This window comes from Cynocephalus volans, chromosome 1 (assembly GCF_027409185.1).
Source record: "Cynocephalus volans isolate mCynVol1 chromosome 1, mCynVol1.pri, whole genome shotgun sequence".
Classification (NCBI taxonomy): Eukaryota; Metazoa; Chordata; class Mammalia; order Dermoptera; family Cynocephalidae; genus Cynocephalus; species Cynocephalus volans.
In genome coordinates this window covers 184,018,478-184,041,780 of record NC_084460.1, presented here as the reverse complement: position 1 = coordinate 184,041,780, position 23,303 = coordinate 184,018,478, and the positions used below count along the sequence as shown (strand labels likewise).

Genomic DNA, 23,303 nt, shown 5'->3' with positions numbered 1-23,303 from the left:
GTTTGTCTGGTTGGGGAGACCAGACTGAAATCTCAACAGTATATATATATATATATTCTTTCAGACAGATGATTCTTTTAAAAAATGTTTTAATCTCCCATTAGTACCTTAAATATATAGTAACTTCATATCATGTGGGTGGGGTTTTCGTAAGAATGTGGCTTCTTGCAAGATTCAACTATGCATATACTACCAGCTTTTACATAATTCTGAAGTTTTTCCTGAATGATTAAAACAACAGATAACTTTATTAAACATAGGTTATATGATTTTTTTTTTTTTTAAAGATTGGCATTAAGACAGTGATCATGCTATAGAATTTTGTTTCCAAACAATCTCTCATCTACAACAGTCCCAGTTCAAAGCCTGCTCCAAGCTCAGTGACCAGCCCTGCAGTGGAAGCCTCCTTCAGAAGAATAGGGCCCGCCTTGCAGCAGGCACACCAGCAGTGGCCAGCTCAGGGAAATAACCTAGGGACTGCTGAGAAACTGAATATGGCTAAGTTAAAAGCAAGTGTGATGCTACATTGTTTCCCATCCACTTTTTATTTTACATGCAGGATACGTCTTGTGTTAAACACAGGGAGGACTCAGAGGACATACAGATAAATAAGATTAGCCATGAGTTGACCATTGTGGAAGTTGGTTGATGGAAACATGGGACTTCATTATTCTCTTTACTTTTGTGTGTATTTGAAATTTTCCAAAATAAAAATTTTTTAAAAATGCTTTCTCTTCTTTATTCCTCCTTAAGGTTAAAATATGAAGAGCTAGGTTTTTTAAGATCCCCTGGAGTCCTGGGTCTTTTAACACTGTTACTACATATTGCTTCCCTTCAGTAAAGAAGAAGCTCCCTGAGGATGGAATCTGGTTCCTAGCTCAGCGCTCTATACATAGAGCGGTGCCCAGCAAGCGAATGAGTGAAGAGCGAGGGTCTGTGAAGTGCTAGATGCTGTTCCAGGGGTTTCTAATCCTTACTAAACAGGTTTTCTAACCTTACTACAAAAGCTTCATCTAAGATGCTGCCGTTCATCTAAGCACTGTGATGCGCCAGGCCCTACACTAAGCTTATCACACATGATGTCATTTGATTCTCACTGTAGGTAGGTATTAATATCCCCTTTTTGCAGAGGTGGAAGCCATGGCTCAGAGGATTTGTATTACTGTCTGGGCTCACCCAGTAAGACATGACTGGATTTGCACCAGCTTCTGCTCTTAAGTGCATTGCTCTTTCTGGTCCCACTCTGGTTTTTCCCTGTGTTATAGGTGGGACTATGCACCTGTTTTCCAGTGGGTCCAACTGCGGGATGGCTGTGGGAATAGGTTGAAAAATAACCTTAAAGTGCTTTTTGATTTTTGCTTTTTTATAGAAGTGTCTTTGTTTTGAATGCTGACTCCTCCTATTATGTATATTAATTTCATTTGATACATTAATTGACAGAGTTTCCCAAAAATACATTGACTTACTTGTCTCTTTGAGTATAATTCCAAGATGAAAACAAATGCCACTAAAATGACATTTTCTTCTCCAACTTTTCCCTGTAGTATACACTGCGCTGTGATATGAGGCGGTCTCTGTTGGCCAAGGACTTGACAAAGACCTGTGAATTCATCGTTCACTCAACTGTAAGCTTTACTTGGGGCTCTGGTGCTTAATGATAGGAATCTCCTGTGGGATCTGGGGTTTTACCCTGTTTACAGGCTAATAAGTTAGCCTCTTACCATATCACGGATATTGGCAAAAGACACAAGACCACTGGGTCAGAGACAGCCTGCTGCCTGAGGATGAGCATGTGCCTTGTTCCTGTCAGCCCTGAGTCTCACAGGTGATGCTATGGGTCCAGATAGACACTCACCTGCCTCTGCTGAGGAACACCAAGCCTGGGAACCCACCACTTTTAGAGCAAGCAGTAAGCAAGCCTGCTCTTTGTCCCAGAGGGAGACATCACCTCATCCTTCAAGGTTGCTATGGCAAACATAGCTTGGAGAAATGGCCCTGGTAGAAAATGGCCAAGGCCTTGCCTCTTTGCATACCCAGTAAGAACATACAGGGATGGCCAGGGCAATGGTGGGTTGCTTCTCCTAACACCTGCTAATATTTTGCAATAAAAAATGTTCTTTAAAAATTCCTTTCACATGCTAACTTAGGGAATTGGATCCCCCTCCACCACTGTGACAGTTGACTCTGGGTGAATTCATGGCAGGTCTTCCACAGTTTATATGGTACTGCTATTCCTTGGTCACTAGAATCTAGAAGTGACTGTCAGCACCTGCCTTAGGTGTGACACATGGTGATGGGTCCTTATGCCCACAGCACTGGACTCTCTTGGTTGTCTCGAGGGCCTCTCTAGTCCTTCACATGGAAGTTGCCATGCCTTGGTCCTTCATTCCCTGTGCTGCAGTGCTCATGCTGCAGGTTAAGGGCCTGTTCTCCCCTCTCTTTCCTAGGGCCAACTGTGGCCTAGTTCCCTCCCTTGAACAGCTACCTGGACTCAGCAGATTAGTACACCTGGCTTTGGTTTGATTCTGAGCACTTCAGGGACAGAGTTAGCAAATCGCTAGGTTCCTGAAGGAGCCCGGGTGCCCGTGGAGTGTTGATGTGGTGCCTATGAGCAGCGTCAGAGCATGCAGGTGGGTGGACGTGGGAACACACCCCTGAGGACCTACCAGAGCAAGAAGAGCTCCCTGCTCCATGAGTGTGCAGATGCCACCCAGGACCGCACAAGCAGCGCTTCGCTTGACTGGTTTCCCAGTGTAGCCTGCAGCTTCTCCACATCTGGGACCCCTCTGTGTTCCACAGTTTTCGCCACGTGCCTTAATAAACAGGCACTTCACAGCAGTGTATTGTGAGACTGTTTATCTTTTGTAGAAACTTTGCACGTGGAGTTCTTTTCCACTATTGCAAACTGTCCGTGGGTACCTTTAAGTAGTAGAAATGTAAAACAAATCTGTGCATAAGATTTGGCAAAATCACTGATGTCCTTCAGTTGTATAACTTTTAATTTTGTAACTTTTTAGGGCATCCAACATTTGTAGTTCCTCTCATTAAATTTTTCATAATTATAGTGCTCCAGTCTCTTTTAGTGATAAAATGTGTAAATGTATATAAAATATGATCAGAGTATTTTTGGAAGTTATGTGGTTTAGTTGGGTATTTTCCTTTTCTCCAACAAGGATCTTCAAATTGAAGCAAAAAAAATGTTTTAATGTAGATTATTTCCTAAGAAAGACACATATCTTTTTGTCTTAATGACAGAAGAGAGCCTTAAATTTTGTAGAGAAGAATGAACCCAAACTCAGCACCTTGCCCAGTGCTGCCCCCCATGGCCCACTCATGACCACAAGAGCTGCTTCAGGGTGGCAGCAATGGTAGGGCCTTCCTTGGCACTCCCTTCCCTGCTCCTGGGCCTGTAATCAACATGTGGCCTTCAAGAATTATGTTCATGGTGAATGGTTTCACAGCAAGGCTAAAGTACGTCGTGGCCTGTAGTTTACATGTTAAATGTGCCTTTAAACTCTGCAAGGAAGAATATATTCACTTAAAGAGTATGTTCATGAATCTATTAATTAAAACAATATATTCAGGAAGAATATTCCTTGAAATAAGCTTCTGGTAAATAAGTGAATGTGGCACATGAGTTCGTGCCCTTCCTCAACCTGGCTCGCTGGACGTCAGTGGCCTTTTGGATCCTGGCGCCTGGGTAAAAAATGCCAGACAGGTGGTAATGAAGCTTGGCTGTGTTGATGGGTTTTTGAATTATGTCATACAGAGATGCTCATTGCTAATTAATTATGGTAACAGTTGTAATTCATTATTTTATAGGTGTGATTCTTCCAGAGACACAGCTGTAAAGCTCAATGGCTAATGGCACTGGCCACACTACCTGGCTTTGATTCTTATCTCTGCACTTTAGCTCTGCCTCATGTTTCCTCATCTGTGACATGGGGACCAGCTGTGGGTGTGAATAGTACTTCATGGGGTCATTGTGCCAACTCCAGGGTTAGCTCTTGTTCTGAAAGGTTTAAAGTAAATTCCTCCCAATACTACCACTATGTTTCTTAGATCTAATTTTAAATTTCGGAGCCTGTTAGAGACCTTAGAGATTGAGATGTCTGTGCCCTCATTTTACAGATAAGGAAGCTGAGTCCCAAGGGGATAGAGAGATTTGACAAAGAGCACAACATTGTTTTTTGGCAGAACTGTGTTTGGAATCTGGGTGTCCTCCTCTTAGCACCAAGTCCCCTGGTTGGTTATGCCGCTATTTGTTTTTTAAAACGGGACAGCCTGTTGACCTGCATAGTTCTTGGCCTTCACCCTACTGATTATGGTTTTACCTCCTGTTTTAGCCTCAGAAGGGGAAGTGGACTCCAAGTCCTGTGGACTTCACCATCACACCTGAAACCTTACAGAATGTCAAAGAGGTAACACGTCCCTCACTCTAAAATGCCACGAGTATTTTCCTAGTAGCCAGAACCCCCAAGCAGCCATTGCCTAGGTGTTCACATGTGGGTGTCCAGTCATCAGTGAGAAGAAATTCCTGATTATTGTCTGTACCCAAATTAGTGTATTTTTTTGATTTGATTTCTCTTTGCACTCAGTAATTAATTACTTAGGAGAAGAATTCTTTTTTAAAGTTCCTCAGGGAGGTGTGCATGTATTAATTTTTATTGTCTTCTCTCAGTTTTACTGCACCGAGGGCCAAGGCCACTGCTGCCTGTCACAGTAGCTGTGCCCTTTATTTCTTGTAGTCCGCCAAGGCCTGTGCCCGGCCTCCAGGCCTCTTGTCATCCTCTGCTGAAGTTAGTTTGCAGTTTCTCTCACCAGCATTCCTGTCTGACAGAGGACGGTCAGCAAAGTGCTTTTTGAAGGTTCTGGTGGTTTCCTTCAGCAGTGGATTCCGTGTGGCAGGGGCAGAGGTGGCAAGGACCCAGAAGCCCTCGGCACTGGCCTTCCCCACCTCCTGCATCGGGACCAGGGCAGTCTGGCTCTTGATGGCAGCCCCTGGTCAAGCCTAGCTGACCAAGCTGTGTGGACTGAGCTGTTAATTTGGCCCAGGCCAAAACTGTGTGTGGTACTCTCTTGAACTGGTACTCTCTCTCATCTGTTGCCATAAATTTTCTCCAGATGTTTTTGAATGATATCTGTCTCAAAGAAAGCAGTGAAACTCTGCAGTTCTTTCTGGACATAACTTTTCTTCCTTTCTCTATTTCTGCATTTTGCCCACTAGAACATACTGATTAGAAGCAGGTTAAGGGCAAGTTTGGGAGGATTGGGGTACAGGGGTGATGATTGGCTTCGTCCCTCAGGAGGTACAGCTGAGGCAGGGGTGTATCGTAGGGAGCCTTTCAGAAGGTTTAGGAAGGAAACAGCCACTCCCATCTATTCCTCTTCTCTCCCTTCCCCAGTCTCTGAGAGCATGTGACCCCAGCGGCCATTCCAATTTCTCTCCCCCATCTATTTAGCCATCTGTTTTTAAGTATTTACTTCAACAATCATGTAATTCACTCCTAAGCACTATTTCTTCTTCAAGATAGCCTCTTCCTTCATTGCAGGTACAGTGTCCTTTCATCTGTTTCCTGTATCAACTGTGTTTCTTGGGGGCTGGTTCTTCTGTTTTTTGAGTGTGTGCCTCTTTTTCTCGCTTTTATTTCCTCAAATGTTTATTGATTCTTGGTTGTCAGTTTATATTTACAGATGAGGATCTAGTGTGCCTGGTATTGTTAATAAGACTATCCTTAGCCCAGGTGAGAGTCTGTCTCCTGATTATGACACATATAACCAAAGGAGCACAGAGGAGTCCCTGAGTGTTGCACAGGGGAGGGAGGTGTGTGCAGTTGGCTTGTCTTCTGGGTCCAGGGGCTCACTGTCCTGCACTGTGGCCATAAATGACTCAGGACATCTACCCTGCCTTGGCCCAAGGCTGCTTTCAGTCTTCAGGGTGGGAAGTGCCCTTTGAGGGAGACTGTGGCACTAGCCTTTTGCAGTTTCACTACCTCCTGATGAGTTACCCAGTGGTACCCCCACTGCCCCTTCCCTAGGCCCCCTGCCTCTGATCATGGGTAGAGGACACAGCCACACTGGGCACACTCCCTCATGGTTCTCTCTGCTAGCTGGGGGGGGTGTTTTCCCTGAACTCTGGAGCTTCACTATCAATCCCCTTTTCATCTGACAGAAGTGCTTCACTGGGATAGTCCCCAGGGGGCATCCCTTACAGCTTATGGCTTTCCTAGATGTGAGTTTGTGTGCTTATTTATTTATAAATGGAAAGGACTTTTAATATGATAGAACCACTCGCGTTGATTGTTGGAAAATGAAAAAATAACTCGTAAAGCAAATACAATAAAATTGCTTACTCACAAAATACCACTGGTGGTTTTTATTTTGTTTTGTTTTTTAAGTAGGAAAGGGATTTATTAGAAGGGTATGAGATAGCTTACAGAAACCACAGGAGGGCTGGAGAGCAGACTCAGAAAACAGTGTAGGTTTGTTTATACTTGTGTATGTTAATATCATGTCAGTGGGAGGAGAAGAAAAATGAGCATTTAGTCAGTATCTTGAGCTGGACCTTGAAATTTTTTCTTTTTTCATCAGTTACCTAAAAGAATTCTCATATGAATTGCTACTGCTTTTTATTTTTCTGAACAAATAGCTTTTAATTATTTCTAAAACTCTATCTTGAACCCAGATTTCTTTAGAGGTCAGTGCCTTTGGGGGCCCCCAGGTCCAGAGCTGTCTTGCTCTTCATTTCTAGAGCTGGGCCATCCAATCCAGTGGCCACCAGCCACACGTGGCCATTGATGCTGGAGATGTACCTGGTCTGAGTTGAGATGAGCCGCAAGTGTAAAATACTGATCAGATTTCAAAGACTCAGTATGAAAAAGAGAATGTAAAACATTACTCATAATTTTTTATATTGATTATATGGGATGTAGAAGTGATAATGTTCTGGATATATTAGTTAATTTTACCTTTTTAAAAAAATGTGGCTACTAGAAAAGTTTAAATTGCATATGTGGCTCAGATTTGTGGCTTGCATTATATTTCTGTTGGACAGTGGGGTACTAAACTCTGATACCTTCAGTAATTGGGACACAGCCAGAGGTCAAGGTGGCTGAGACAGTTGTCTAACTCTAGGTTTGTGTTTCCCACAAGATCATTGTCTGTTCCCTTGGTCAGTTTCTTGTGTCTACAGAGTAAAGCTCCATAAGCTTCTCATTAAGCATTAACATCAAGCATTAACCTCTTTAAATTTCCTTGAAATAAAATAAGTGTCTTGGCTTTCTGAAATTGCATAATTGGGAACATTTTTAAATAGATTATCTGTTTAAAACCTCTTTATATTTTTAAGTGGTTATCCTTAAACACTGGCAACTTCCGCAGATGTTTTTCTATCTTATTTCACGGTAAGAAAGAACTTCCCAGATCTGAGTCTAGGCAATTAGGATGATTCTCTGAGATACCTGGTCATTCTGGTATGTCAGGTGGTGTCAGGTGCCCTGTGTATGTATAGAGTTGTTAAATAGTTTAGTCTGTTAATGTCCACCCTGAAAGAAGATATAAGCACGTTGTCCCTCTTTCCCCATTTTGTAAAACAGGGTCCCCATGGATTGTGTAATAATGACCTCACTGTGTTTTCGGTTCTTGTACTGAAGTAACAATCAAGTAAACTCCCCTTTTTCCCTCTGTTTCTGCTGTGTTTGTTTTTGTTTTGTTTTAGAGAGCCTTGCTCCCCAAATTTCTCATCAGAGGACATCTTGACTCCACTAACTGTGTCATCACGCAGCCACTAACAGGAGAGCTGGTGGTGGAGACCTCGGAGGCCGCGGTCCGCAGCATCGAGCTGCAGCTGGTGCGTGTGGAGACCTGCGGTAAGGGCCTCTCATGGCTGCAGGCTGCATCAGATGATGCGGGTGGGGGCAAGAGAGCATGTCTCTCCATGGCAGTAAATGTCTGTCTGAGCAAAGTGGGATGAGGAAGGGAAGGGAACTCTCGAGAGTCCTTCAGAGCAGTCTGGAGAAATAGGTGAGGGTGTTGATGTAGCATCTCACAGGGCCAAAGTGTTGCTCAGCTCATTCTCATATGTGCAGTTTCCCAACCGTGTGACATGTGACGTTTCCTCCTTCCTCCAGGATGTGCAGAAGGCTATGCCCGTGACGCCACAGAGATTCAGAATATTCAGATCGCCGATGGGGATGTCTGTCGGAGCCTCTCTGTCCCCATACACATGGTCTTCCCCAGGCTGTTCACCTGCCCTACGCTGGAAACTACCAACTTCAAAGTGGGTAAGCTGCTCACTCTCTGCTCTGCTGGGATCCTATGAAGGGTAAGGCCCCTGCAAGGACCCTCAGCGCCTGGTCTGCTGTGGGCCACAGAGCTCAGAGCATTCAGCCGCCTAAGAAGCTGCTCTTCCTGCACTGGGGAACAGCAGCGAGCAGACCTGGCTCTTGTGGAGCTTACTTTGTCACATAGGGACACAGACAGTCACCATGCCAGTGTAGACTGGGGGAGGTGATGCTAAGTTGTGAGGAGTAAGGAATAAGCAAGCAGAGGGGTGTAGATGGAGAGGTCAGGTTGCCTTCTCTGATAGGGTGGCACTTGAGTGGAGACCCTGAACATGTGAGAGTCCCAGAGCCAACGTTAATCATCATGAAAGCTTTGAGCTCCACCAGCTTAGGGTATCTCTGCTCATTTTTCATGAATTTGTCTATAAATGTTTTGACCACAGATCTGAATCATGTCACAGACACAGTTTTATATCCTGCTTTTTTACCTTAACATTATATCATGAACACTTCTGTGGTTTTAAATATTGTTGCAAAATATTTTAATGGTATATCCATTCTAATAAAAATCATCATGTTCATGAAGTTTACTTGAGAGATCACCCCACCTTACAAACAAGTGGAACAAAGACCTGGTAGGAAGGGACAATGCATGACTCCAGTCCTAACTGATGCGATTTTCTGCAGACTGATGGGAAAGACCACAGAAAGGGTTCCCCGGGCTTTTTTGTGACATCCTTCTGAGGCAGGCCTGAGGCTCACTGGGAAATGCACGTGTGTGATAAGGGGGGTTGGTAACTACTTCTGCTCTCACACAGCTTCACTGCAAAATGAGGACTTATCCCTAAGGCTGTACGTTTTCATTAGCCTCATCTTCCCCCTGAATCTTAGAGTGTGCGTTAATCATTATCAGTCCATGAGAATCTCTTTTTAATTACACTCTGATTTTTCTTTAAATAATTCCAGTTAATGTAATTCAAAATATAAGTGCAGTTTCGTCACCCCAGTTTGTTTTAGGAGAGGGAAGGTTCGTCGCTTCTGCCACTAAATCACCACAAGCTTCTTTGTCTCTCCTGTGCCTCTGCTGTGGACCATGCGTCCTTGGGCACAACTAGCTTGCTGGGTGAGAAGCACAATTTAATATTAGTGGACTTATTTGGGTCCTTTTTATGAAACGTAACATTGTAGCAAGATCATAATGGGGTAAAGACACCTGTGTCAGTAGCAAAGAAGGCAGCACACCCAGCTGTCTACGAGACATGAAAGGACAGCAAGGTCTACAGAAAGACACCTGGGAGGGTTGAACTTGACCCAAGCTAAGGTACCACAAGTTTTCTCGAAAAATGAGTTTATGATTGTGATTGAACAGGTAGTATATGCCCATGGTATAAAATCCAAAGGTGCCAGGGACCCGGAGGGCAGAGTGCTATCCCTCTCCATTTCCATACCCACACACTGGCCTCCTCAGCACAGGCAATGTGTCGCCTGGAGCTGCTCCAGGACAAGCAGCACACAGGCTTTCTTTTTCAACTCTGCACCTCACTGTGCACATAATTCGGAAGCTTACAGGTTTTAGTTTGGAATACCTGAATTTTAAGTTGGGGAGGAGGATCTTGGCTATTGATTTCTCAGCTTGGTTTTCCTACATAAATTTCAGGAAGGCACAAAATTTAATTTTTCTTGCTATGCTATCCATTAAGCACCTAATTTTTTTGTATGTTATTTTTATTAAAGTCATCAGAATTTTGCAGAGGAAGCAAATCTAATGAAGCATCCATATAACATTTAATGCAGTGCCTATGAGTCTTCCGTAGAATTAGTGCCCCCAGTCCACCCTCCAAGATGTCAACAATACTCTTGGCCTCATGCCTGAGTTGAGTTTAGTTTGGTGTAGGACTTGATAAATGACAGATGCTGTTAGTTTAGGAGGTCTGTACGGAAGACGTCCAGGTCAGTCATTGAGGGGCCACAGCCTCTCTTAGGCCCTGAGGTCGCTATTCCACTGGCTGTGGAGAGGTCTGGAGAGAGGTCAGCTGTGCCCAGCCCAGCACTGTACTGCCTTCTCACCCCTACCTGGAGGCTGGGCTCCAAGTCAGGAAGGAAAAGACTTGGGTACCTCCAGTTCGGGAGTGACTCCTGCATCCTGCGTGAAGAGCAGCATCTCTGCATGTTCCCCTTCAGCTTTGTTGGTGCTGACCACAAGTGACTTCAAATGCACGGTCAGGCCTGAGACTGTGAAAGTCACTTGGAATATAGGGAGCACCCAGGTAGAATGGCTGCCGTGATGCAGCTGTTCTGCTGTAAAGGAAAGCCTGTGCCTAAGGTGGGCTTCCATGCTAGGCGTCCTCACTTCCATGGGGCATGTGGGTGGAGGAACGGTTGAAGAGAATGGTGGCAGGAGGGCCCCAAGGGCAGTTTTAGGGTAGTCATGATTCTCAGGGCCAGGAAAGAAAGAGGTCAGGCACTGCTGGTGCAGGACTCTGTCATGGCTGATGTGCAGTCAGAAGCAGACAACCCCACATGAGAATGTTGCTATCATCCCAGTCGAAGCCCCTCCAAAAGCTGAGCTTGTTGCGGTGATGCTCAGTGCTCTCATCTGTCACTGCCTGCTTCTCTGCCCACACGGCACTCCCTTCCTACCTCCATGTGACACTGGGGAAGGACACGGGGCATATGTTTCTTCAGGGAGCTGTCTCTTCACACACGCTCCTTTCATTGCAATCAGCAAGGCTTACCCATAGCAGCTAAAGTGCTGGTGGGAAGAATCTTGTATACCGAAAGGGAGAGATGAATGTGGAAACAGGTGTTTCAGATAAATCAAGTGGCACCCAAAGGAACAACAATTAAACTATGCCATTTCTGAAGACTATTTCTCACTTGGGGATAGGAGATGTACCCAGACAGCTGCAGGCCAGTTGGGAGTCTGATGTTCCATTAAGAACTGTAGAAATTGTAAAAATAAAATAAAAGAATACAAACAAATTGAAAGGATTCTAGAATATCCTCTTTAGTAAAGAAAAAAGATAAGGAAAGTGTGGTTGGGGTACCCCGATGACTTACTTTCACAAGGTGAGAAGACATTTACTTAGAGAAAATTTGCAAAGGTAGTCAGACATTGGTATAGTTATCATCACAGGTTTTGCTGAAAGCTCAGGGTGTCATTGCATGGAACATAAATGCAGAAACCCAAATAGCGCCTGGGTGCTCCCTCACTCCCAGAGCTCGCTGCGCCTTAGTGGGGTTGGCGTTGGTTTCCGCTGCTTGGTGCATGGGTATAAACCCTCTCTCTCCTCTCCTTAGAATTCGAGGTAAACATCGTTGTGCTTTTTCATGCTGATCACCTCATCACGGAGAACTTCCCACTGAAGCTTTGCAGGACATAGGCCACGAGGAGAGAAGTGCAGAGCATGGGAGTGGCCATGTGGAAATCCAGCTGGTTCTCTGACGTTTACAGGGAGCCAAAGCCGGCAGCACATACTTGTTTTTGTGATTATTCTGTATCAGAAATGAATCTGACTCTTCAAATTATAGTTACTCTTCCTCATTTCCTCAAGGCTCCTACCTCCAACAGGTATTCTAATCAGACCTTTTATTTGAAATTCAACAGGATTGCTTACTGCTGTTTGCAAGATCATTTCACTGGAAACACTTCCTATGGCCCCTGACTCACCTATTCCTTTCTAGATTCAGTAAAGCAGTTGTAACAGCAGTTTGAGCTTTGCTGGAAAGTGAGATCATAGGGACAATAGGAACCTCTCTCCAGCTTGCTAATGGATGTGGCCGAGACTCCCGACAGCAGAGGGTCTGTGGCCAGGGGACATCCAGTACGGCTGCAGGTGTACTCATTGCTTATGAAGTTTGTTGTAGATACCCACCACAGAGGAGTGCAAGTGGCATCTGCAGGAAATGTGGAGCTTTTTTCTCCTACTCTATTCTCTAGTTCTTTTTATAACATTTTTTTACTATAACTTCACATTTTTAGAGAACTGGGAAAAAGTGTTCCTTGCTCTCAAAGGAGTGAGGGGATTTGGTATTGATGGCTGGTGCTAGAGTGTTTCTGAAGCCTGAAAAACTGGCATAAAATCTCATGCTTCCAGATTCCCAGAATATATTTAAATGCAAACTTATGTCAGGGGGAAAAAATGTATGTTTGCTCCTGTTGTTAATGGATGGATTCTGAATGCCAGATCAGTGCCCAGGGTGCGTGGATGAAGGCCCCTCCCCACGGGGTGGTCCCAGGAAAATGGCCCTGACTTGATGAGTTTGCCTGTCTCTAATCTACCCGTGGGACCTGGTTTTGAGCCAGGGTCTTTCCTCCACCTCCCATCATGGCTCACAGCGTATGTCAAGTCTGTGGTGATACATTCCTCCTTCAAATCCTACCATTGTTTTGTTGGCCCACAATTAATGAGACCTCAAAAATAAGCCATGCTGCTGTGCACACTAACTGGCCTTCTTCATAGTTGCTCCTTCTGGCTAGGCCTGGGCAAGGCAGGCTCTACGTACATTGTCCCATCATGATGTTTGGTGACATGTGATGCTGAGGGTGAACAAACCTGATTTAGGCACTGTTTTATCCTAGGGCTTCACCAGTGAAACTGATAAAGCTTATTATCTGAGTCACTTGAAAGTTGGTTCTCAGAGAATACATTTCTGGTATATAAGTGTTCTTTTATGTTCACATGACATTAATAATTACCTGTCCTTGATGATGTGTTTAAAACAAGTAGCAGAAAATAAAGAGGCCATACTTCCTGGGCAATTTTTAAGGAAGAAGTAATTTTTAATGAAATAAAAATGTTTAATGAATTAAAAAAAGGTAGATGACAATTTTGAGAAAAGGTTTGGGACATATATTTCTGTATAATTTCTTTAGTAAACTGACTTTATGGATATAAATATGATGAGTGTTCTCCTTAGAGGATAATTACTACCTGAAGAGCTGCCAGCCAGCCCCTGCCACTTTTAACATTTCTTTCAACCCTGAGCGGCCCAGATAAGAGACTCAAGCTGGCCATTTCCTTCCACTTCTTGGTCTGACATCTTCATAATTGGTTATTAAACAAAACTTAAATGTTTGGCTGTCTTGGACAGCAACTCTGCTGATATTGTGCTGGCTGGCTTTGGGGGTGTCCATTGTTGGAGGCTCATAGTTGTCAAGTTCTCCAATTAGAGCAAGAGGTGAGGAAAGGAAGGAGAAATGAAGGAAAGAGGCTGTGAATGGTGAATCTAAAACAATAAGTTATTTTGGAAATGCTTGTTTTGCAAGAACACATTTTGATTCTTAGCTCTGGGATTACCCCAGCAGAAATGGGGCCTGGCTCTAATCTCAGCCACATTGGTGTCGGTCACAAACCCACCTGCTCAGGCAGCTTGTTGGGCAAGGGGAAACTTCCAGTCAATTTCTGTCCTTGTCATAATTCTTGCATCTGAGTCTGAATTACCCTTTATAAAACTGGGGGGCTGAGATTGTTACTGGCCCCCAAGTTTGGCTGCTCTGTGCTCAGAAGCAGTTGACTCATAAGTCCCCAAATGTTGGTGCAAGATAGGAAGCTTCATTCAGGCCTGAGGAGACAGCCAGGCTAAAATTGGCTCCCAGGCTCAGTTTTACCAAGGGGTTTTATGGGGTAAGAAGCTGGAAGTGAAAAGCAGGAGGGAGGGGGCGGTGAGCTGTGGGGGCTTCTTGCAAGGAGCTAGGTAAAAAGTCTTGCCAAGGCTCTGTCTGGTTTCTGTCTTAGGGTCCTGCCAGATTTTGATTTGCTTCAGGGTGGCATCAGCTTTGCAAAGTCTGTATAGCTCTTCAGGGCTCTGGCTGGCCTTGGTCACTTCTTGGAATTCTGCAAGACTCAAAGAAGAACTGTTAGTCTTGCAAGGTACTGATTAGCCTTTAACAGTCTTGTTTTCCACTCAGCAAGCAAGATAAGAAAGTCAGGAGATGGAAAGAAAGGAAGGGGGGAAAAAAACCCAAAAACTGTCCATATGCTAACTGACTGGACAGCTGTAGCAGATTGCCAGTGGTCTGCCAGTCTCTTTCTGATTCCCCCTTTCTTTTCAGAAATATTTTTCTGTACTGTGGTCCCTGCCTCAGCACTAATTTCCAAGGCTCTTATGCAGCTAGGCCTGGTCACATGGCTAAGCCCGGTAGCCCGCGACTGGGAGGGCTGGCGGCACCTGTGTCCCAGTGGAGCATGTGTGGGAAGTCAGTCCCTGGGGGCTGGCAGGAGAAGGCCAGTCCTGTGGCGGGTTCGTTGCAGCAGAGCGTGGTTGGAGTCTAGGTTAGACAGCCCACCTGGCCCGGGAGCTGGTTATGGAAGGAATCCCCGGGCCTCACTGTTGTCACTCGGCCTCACGTGGAGCCTGAGGTGCTCTGAGTTGGACAGATAACTGGCTCATTTAATCTTCCTGACCATCCTCTGAGCCAAGACGTGGCTTCAAGAGACTCAGCCTGAGGTCAAGCTCCAGGCTAGGGTGTGACCCCACACTCATTTAGCCCCGCCCTGCCTGACTAAACTTCTCTGACTAAGGGCAGAAGGACACTGGGCGGCTTTCACTGTCCCAGCGATTGAAAAGGGTAAGTCATGGCTTTCCCAGAGAGAAATGGCAACTTAGTACCAAGAGCAAATTGTTATGACAACAGAGATCTACCCTTTCGTCCTGTGTTTTGAGAGGAGAGTCACAGCAGGAGGGCAGGGTGTGTGCTAATGGGACTGTGCAGCTGTCTAGTGCCAGTCCCCTGATAGCCTCAAAACTTGCAGGAAGTACCACTTCCAGTGAGGCTAACACCTCCCTCCCACAGGGAAGTAGTCCACATGGCTTCTGCTCAAGGGAGCTCAACTGTGGTTTTTTATTTAAATTGCTGATGTGTTAATAGATACCAGCTATGGATTTTGGTCTAGTGAGGGTAATAGCTCTGTGAACATTAGTTATTATTCTGGAGTAGGCCCTGTAATAAGTGCTGTTCCTGTGTTATTTCATTGTTGTAGCAATGCTATGAGGAAGGAACTATTATCCCCATTTTCCAGATGAGGGAATTGTAGTCAAGGAAAGGGAATCCATTTGCCAGGCTCTTGTCCACAACCTCTGGGTCTTAAGTGAAAGGAATGGGACGGCCTGGGGAGGCTGGGACAGCAGCCCAGACACACTGCAGCATATACACAAAGAAAAGGATGCTTTCAAGCATAGCTGTGGCAAGGGGTAGGAAAGAGCAAAAAACTAAAATCTTAAATATTCATTTTTCTTTTAAAACCATTTTCAACATCAGCATGTATTTAGAAAACCCAAAGTCAAAAGTCAAATTCAAAATTCGATACATAAAAACCATGAGATAAGTTTAAGAAATGAATATATTTTCACCACCATGTCCCTTTACATCTTATAGCAAATACATATCTTTTTTAATCCATGGAAATGTTGCAAAAATCCATTATATATTCTTGCCACAAAAAAAAAATCCTCAAATTTTAGTAAGTAGAAATTGCCCAAGCCACATACTCTATTATAGTGCAATAAAATATATATTAATACCAAAAGGGAAATCAAATTTAATGCAACCACTTGCAAATTTTATAACATTCTTCAAAGAGGAAACCAAAACTTTGTCCTTGAAAGTGTTTGTTATTGCACCAGAGTCTAGAAAAACAAGAAAATAAAGAGGAAAGAGTAATGAGAAAAACAAGAATTAACTGATATAAAAGCAAAAACTGGAAAATTCGTATAAAGATGAAAAGCCTCCCTATTTATTTTATGAAGCTGGCATAGTCCTAATACCAAACTTGACCTATCCTTTGGGATTAGGTTTATCTGTGAATAAGGGTGACCCAAAGTAAGAGTGGCTTAAACAAGACTAACATAAAAGCCCACAGGTAAGCAGTACAGAGTTGGGATGGCAGCTTACAGCCATGAATTCCTTAGCCACCCAGGCTACTTCCAGCTCACTGTGCCACCTTTTTAGGGTATGGCCCTTGTCTTCATGGACTAGGATAGTAGCAGCTAGTTTCAGCCATCACATCTGCATCGGGCAGCAGGATGGGAGATGGGATGAAGGCAAAAAAGGGGGCAAAGGCCAAGTGCCAGCTCTCTACTAAAGAAAGTTCCCAGAAGCTGCCCTGTGACACTTCTGCCCATATCAAGAATTTACATGGCCACACATAGCTGCAAAGAAACATAAATAGTATTTGTTCTGTGTAGTCATTGCCTAACTTAAAAGGTTTTAGAAGGGAAAACTGAAAACCAGCAGCAGTGCCACATTGACAAAGCATGAAAAACAACAAACCTATATCTCTTACCAATATGAATGCAGAAATCCTAAATAATATATTAGCAAGTTGATTTTTCAGTGCATTAAAAGGCCAATATATTATGACCAAAAAGGGAGGTCTATTTCAGGTATGCAAGTGCACTTCAATACTAGGCAATCTATTAATGTAACTTAGCACATTAATCAGTGAGAGGAGAAAAGATATATGATCATCTTGATGGATGCCATAAAGTGTATATTCTTTTATTTTGGAAATCTCAAACATACGAAAGGAGAGAATCTTATAGAGGGTATCATACCCAAAAGGGATCTATTCTTTTTTGTTAACATCTTTATTGAAATTTATGGGCCATAAAATTCATCCATTTAAAGTATACAATTCAGTGTTTTTTAGTATTTCACAGAGTTGTGTAAGCATCACTACAGTCTAAGTTTAAAACATTTTTTCACCCCAAAAAGAAACACAACCCATTAGCAGTCAGTCCTAATTCTCCTCCTCACTTCAGCAACCACTAATTTACTTTCTGTCTCTGCTGTGGTTTGAAAATGTCCCCCCAAAAGCATGTGTTGGAAACCTAATCCCCAGCGCAGCAGTGTTGGGAGGTGGGGCTTAATGGGAAGTGTTTATGTCTTGAGGGTTCCACTCTCATGAACGGCTTAAAGCCATTTATAAAAGTGCTTGGGCTGTTAGTTGGATCTCTTGCTCTCTGCCTTCCACCAAGGGATGATGTAGCAAGAAAGCTCTCACCAGATGTGGGCCCCTTGACCTTGGACTGCCCAGCCTCCAGAACTATAAGAAATAAATCTCTTGTTTTTTATAAATTACCCAGTGTAGTGGATTGAATTATGTACCCCCCAAACTCATTGAAGCTTGAATTGTGTTCCCCAAGTTTTATGTATTAGAAACTTAGCCCCCACTGTGACTCTTAAGGGGGTGAGAGATCCTATTACAGTAATTGAAAGGTGGGGCCTTGAAGAGGTGATTAGATTGTAGGGCCGTGATATAGTGAATGGATTAAAAATGGTGGTCAGGATCGTGGTTCTGAGGTCATTAAAAGAAGAGGACAGTCTCGCTCTCCCTCTCTGCTTCCACCATCTTTCAATGTGAGGCCCCTGGGTCACTGTCACCACCACCAGATGGACTTTGGACTTCCCAGCCTCAGAAAGTTTAAGGAATAAATATCATTTTTCTTTATAAATCACTCAGTTCCGGGTATTTTGTTATAAGTAACAAAAATGGACTTAATACAGAAAATTTCGCTGAGGGAGGAGGGGTGGTGAGTGAGTTCTCGCTCTACCAGCTCCTGTGAGAGCTGGTTGGTTAAAGCACCCTGGCACCTCCCCTCTCTCTCTCTCTTGCTTCTTCTCACTGTGATCTGCTTGTACCTGCCAGCTGCCTGTGGTTTTCTGCCATGAGTAGAAGCAGCCTCAGGCCCATGCCAGATGCAGCTGTCCCAGAATCATAAGCCAAATAAACCTCTGTTCTTTATAAATTACCCAGTTGCAGGTATTCTAACACAAAACAGACTAAAACAGCTTACAATTCTGGGACAGCTGCATCTGGCATGGGCCTGAGGCTGCTTCTACTCATGGCAGAAAACCACGGGCAGCAGGCAGGTACAAGCAGATCACAGCGAGAAGAAGCAAGAGAGAGGGGAAGTGCCAGGGTGCTTTAACTAACCAGCTCTCACAGGAACTGGTAGAGCGAGAACTCACAACCCCCAACTGTCAGGGAGAGCATTAATCCATTCATGAGGGATCTGCCCCCATGACTCAAACAGCTCCCAACACTGCCACATTGGGGATCAGATTTCCACATGAGTTTGCAGGGAACAACACATCCAAACTGTCATTTCGCCCCTAGCCCACCAAAACTCATGTCAGTCTCACTCACAAAATACAGTCATTCCATCCCAACAGTCCCAAAAATCTTAGCTTGTTCCAGCATCAACTTGAGTCCAAAGTCTCATCTGAGACCAAAGGCAAAACTCCTTCCAGCTGTGAACTTGTAAAATCAAAAACAAATTTGTCTACTTCCAAGATACAAGGGTAGAACAGACATTGGGTACACACTCGCATTCTAAAATGGAGGAATAGGCCAGAAGAAAGGAGAAATGCACATTGCCAGTGGCCCTACAGTTCTGGGACCCTGGTCGCAGCCCTGCTGTCTTGGATCTACTAGATGTTTCCCTGGTGGGGGTTCTATGTGGGGGCTCTGACCCCACATTTCTGCTTCGCATTGCTCTAGTAGATGGCCTCCGCAGCAGTTCCTCCCCTGCAGCAGCTCTCTGCCTGGGCCCCCACACTTTTCCATATGTCCTCTGAAATCTGGGTGGAGGCTGCCTTGCCTCCACTGCTCTCATGTTCTGCAGATTTAACATCACATAGACACCACCAAGGTTTCCGGCTTGTGTTAGCCAGAGCTGCTGCATGAACCCCACTTGGGGCTGCTTGAGGCAAGGCTGCTCCAGCCAGAGCAGCTGGGGGATGCAGGGAGCAGGTTCTCAACGGCAGTTCACCCCAGGTCTGTCCTCCAGAACACAGGTCTGTCCTCCAGAACAACTCGGTCCTTCTAGTCCTCTGGGTCTGTGATGGGAGGGGCACCCTTCCAGATTTCTGAAATGCCCTCAGGGCCTTCTTGCATTGTCTTGGTTGTTAGCACCTGGCTGCCTCACTGCCATGCTAATGTCTAGCAATCAGTCTATCTCCTTCACCCCTGGCATTTTTCTCCTGCTCTCTGCTTCTCTACCACATGGCCAGGCTGCAAGTTTTCCAAATATTTACGCTCTGCTTCCCTTTTAAATTCTGGCTTTACATCATGCTTTTTCTGCCATAACTCAGCATAGACTGTTGCAAGTAGCCATGCAGCTTCCTTAATGCTTTGCTGCTTGGAAATTTCTTCTGCCAAACATTCTGGTTCACAACTCTTAACTTCCACCTTCCACAAAGTCCTGGGGCATGGACACAGTGCAGCAAAGTTCCTCATTTCTATCTGAGACATCAGCAGCAGCATGGCCTTTACTGTCCACATTTCTATCATCATTCTGGTCACAACCATTTAACAAATCTTTAAAATGTTCCAAACTTTTCCTCATCTTTTTGTCTTCTTCTGAGTCCTCTAAACTCCTCCAATCTTTGCTCATTACCCAGTTCCAAAGCCACTTTCACATTTTCAGGTATCTGTATAGCAACACCTCACCCCTTGGTACCAATTTTATGTATTAGTCCATTTTTGTGTTGCTATAACAGAATACCTGAAACTGGGTAATTTTTAAAGAACAGAGGTTTATTTGGCTTACGATTCTGGGACAGCTGCATTTGACATGGGCCTCAGGCTGCTTCTATTCATGGCAGAAAATGGCGGGAAGCCAGCAGGTATAAGCAGATCACGTGGCAAGAGGAAGCATGAGAGAGAGGGGAGGTGCCAGAGTGTTAAACAGCCAGCTCTTGCAGGAACTAATAGAGCAAGAATTCACTCACTACCCCCACCCCCCAGGGAGAGCATTAATCCATTCATGAAGGATCTACCCCTATGACCCAAACAGCTCCTAACACTGCCACATTGGGGATCAGATTTCCACATGAGTTTGGGGGGATGACACATCCAAACTCTGTCAGATCCTTTTCCCATTATTCAATAGGATTGTCTTTTTTGTATTAAGTTGTAAGACTTTTTTATATATTCTGGATACAAGTCCCTCTGAGATACATGATTTACAAGTACATTCTATTATGTGATTTGTCTTTTCACCTTCTTGGTGGTACAGTTTTCAGCATAAAAGTTTACACTTTTAGGTAGTCCAGTTATCTATTCCTCTGTCACTGTGATTTGGTGTCATATCTAAACCACTGCTTAATGCAAGGATCATAAAAACTTACATTTAAGAGTTTTATAGTTTTAGCTATTAGATTTATGTCTGTGATCAACTTTGAGATAATTTTTTTGTATGGTATGAAGTAGGGATCTACTTCGTCCTATTCATGTGCGTATCCAGTTGTTTCAATACCATTTGTCAAAAAGACTCAATTATAAAGATATCGGTTCCCAAATAATTTGAAAATTTTAACATTTATCTTTATTCTATACAAAATCCTAATGTAATATTTTCTCGCATCTAAAGTTTATGTGAAAGAATAAATATGTCCAAACTTCATTAAAGTTTGAAAATGAAAAAATATTAAAAGGTAATGCACCAAGCCAGATATTAGTATTAAAAAAGAGACAAAGAATTAAAACAGTGGTAGTGGTGCCAGAAGAGACAATTAAACAAATATAAAATCCATAATTAGACCCAGGTTTATATATAAGAATTTAGTTTATTGTAAAATGGCATTTCAAGTCAGTTGCAGAATTGGTAATATTATAAATCATGTTTAAAATACTGCCAATGTTCACCTTAAAAGAAAGTAAATTCCAAAGGTGTAAAGATGTAAAAGTAAATAGTCACATTGTAATAATACCAAAAGAAGACACAGATAATATATAACTGTTAGATGGTGAAAATTTTAGAGCATGACACCTAGGGCAAAAATCATGAAGAAAATATTGATGGGAAAAGTAAAAAACTTTAATATTTAATTTTCTATAAGTTAAAAGTGAAAAGACAAAGCTGGAAAAATATTTATCACATAATGACATGCAAATAATATCATTAACATGAGTACTTTTACAAATCATTAGGAAAAATATGAACACCCCAGAAGAAAAGTAGGTTAACATGTACTTCACAAAAGAAAGAAAATAGCAATTCACAAAAGAAAAAAATAGCATGGGGTCAATAAACATGAAAAAAAATGTCCTTATTAATTTCTTCATATATACAAACATGCTTATTCGGCAATACTATTTATCTGCCACTGCTGTAGCCTTGGATACCTAGTAATAGGGGGAGAAACCATGGTTTCTATTAAATTAAAAGGTATAAGTTCTCTTTAAGGGAAATGTGGGAACAAAATTATATAAACCTTTTCTTTGATTCAGAAATCTATGAAATCAGAAAAATGATAATGCAAATCACATGGCCTAAGAATAATCCTTTGCTTATTCAGGCTGTATGTAACAAATTTCTGTTCTCTGCTCACAATAGAAACAAAAGGGTACAAAATATTTATGACTCAGGGAGATAAAGAATCTGTTGCCAATGAATCCTATTGAGACAAGCAAACAACATTAAGTAAGTCTCAAACTTGGTTCTGCTCCATCATAAGTATCAAATTATATGTGGTGTGTCTTTTTACTAATCACTTTTAGGGAAAATATAGGAAAATGGTCAGGGCCCCTCAGATGTTCACAGTCTTGCCAAGCATTTGATGTAAATATGCACATGTGCCCAGGTGTTCCTTGGTTATTGCCTAATGTAATTGCACATGTGTGCCCAGGTGTCCTGGGTTACAACTTAAGTATAAAGGATGAGTGGCTCTGATCTATGGTGTCCCCCGCCCCCGGGATGCCTCGGGGTGGGGGGCACAGGGAGGCTGCTACTGCTGCTGAAGGCTGTTGCTGCCAGTTCCCCTAGGATGCCCCAAGAGGCCACTGCTGCTGCTGCTGCTGCTGCTGCTACTTCTAAGGACTGATCTTGTGTCATCTGCCAATGGCTGCCAGGATCTTTCCCAATTACCTAGTGTGGACCTGCATGTGAGGGGTCTGGTGACTCAGTCTGTACAAGGGGTTTGAAGGGTCTGAGCCTTCACCCTGACAATACAAATGGAAACTTAGTATAACTAAAATAACTAAATATAACTAAAATAGTGAAACGTTTTGGTTTTAGTTATGAATTGCCTAACCCTACAACTGGCATAGTCGAGTAGCTTTACATCACTGTCACAAAATAATAAATAGATAAATTAATTAACTAATTAGATGAAAGAGAAAGATAAGTATTCTCATCTTGTCAAATGTTTTAATCTAGGCAATCTTTAAACACCTGCAATATATCCTTCAGCCTCTTAGTTTGAATGAATTGTGTGATATAATGATACATGCTTTTACAATATTTTTAATTTTAAAAATTTAAATAAGATGTATTCATAACTTATATGCCTAAACACAACCCAGATCTTTGTTTACAGATCAACATTGATGTCTTTATGGAGATTATAATTACAGATAATGAAAGGTACAAATTTAAAAAATAATGTTTAGGAACTTCTGTTTCAACTCATGAACGAATAACTGGTACCAGACTTGTTTTTATCATAAACAATTAGAAAACTAGACAAAAATCTAAAACGCCTGTGTTTAGACATTGAAACAATTCGTGCAGGACTGACATCTCTGAGAACAGGGAAAATAAAGAAGGTGAGCCCTTTGAGTACCCAGGCTTTGTGACTGGATGCACATTCTGGGCCATAGCAGGTAGAGGGGGAACCAAGCAGAGCTCATCAGTTTACTGAGTTGAGGAGTCAGAGATTGGAGTTTGGGTAGACTGAGGTGGCTGGAAATTTATAAGTAAGAACACTAGAGAGGAAAAATCTACATAGAGAAAGAGCTCCAGAAGTCTGAATGGGGTCCCCTATAATATGTTGTTAAAAACTTAATTGTATAGGCATAGAGCAAAACTCCAAAAAAGGAAGGAAATACTAGGTATCTTTAAGCTGAATAATTCCCAGAGCTAACACAGTGGTGGGAGATATCTGAATTCCAACCAGCCAGAGGGAAGAGACTTCACTGAACACCTGAGGTATTCAGTAAAGATTCTAGAAGGGTCATACCTTGGGCAAAAGTACCCACAGAATAAAGGCTACTCTAAGCCCATCCCAACACA

At 43.1% G+C, this 23,303-nt stretch overlaps 1 protein-coding gene across 3 annotated transcripts in view; it reads left to right on the top strand.

The window, feature by feature from the left end:
* Positions 1–23,303, top strand: part of VPS26C (VPS26 endosomal protein sorting factor C) — an 81,446-nt gene that overhangs the window by 26,234 nt on the left and 31,909 nt on the right. Inside the window, exons 4-8 of one of the 3 annotated variants that reach the window (XM_063089115.1) lie at positions 1,545–1,625; positions 4,347–4,421; positions 7,718–7,849; positions 8,130–8,282; positions 11,583–11,810. In XM_063089115.1, coding sequence (XP_062945185.1) covers positions 1,545–1,625; positions 4,347–4,421; positions 7,718–7,849; positions 8,130–8,282; positions 11,583–11,594 — 453 coding nt within the window. In that variant the 3' untranslated portion in view covers positions 11,595–11,810. Of the gene's footprint in view, positions 1–1,544; positions 1,626–4,346; positions 4,422–7,717; positions 7,869–8,129; positions 8,283–11,582; positions 11,811–23,303 lie in introns of those variants that run through there. The other 2 variants (XM_063089107.1, XM_063089097.1) reach the window with 2 other exon arrangements.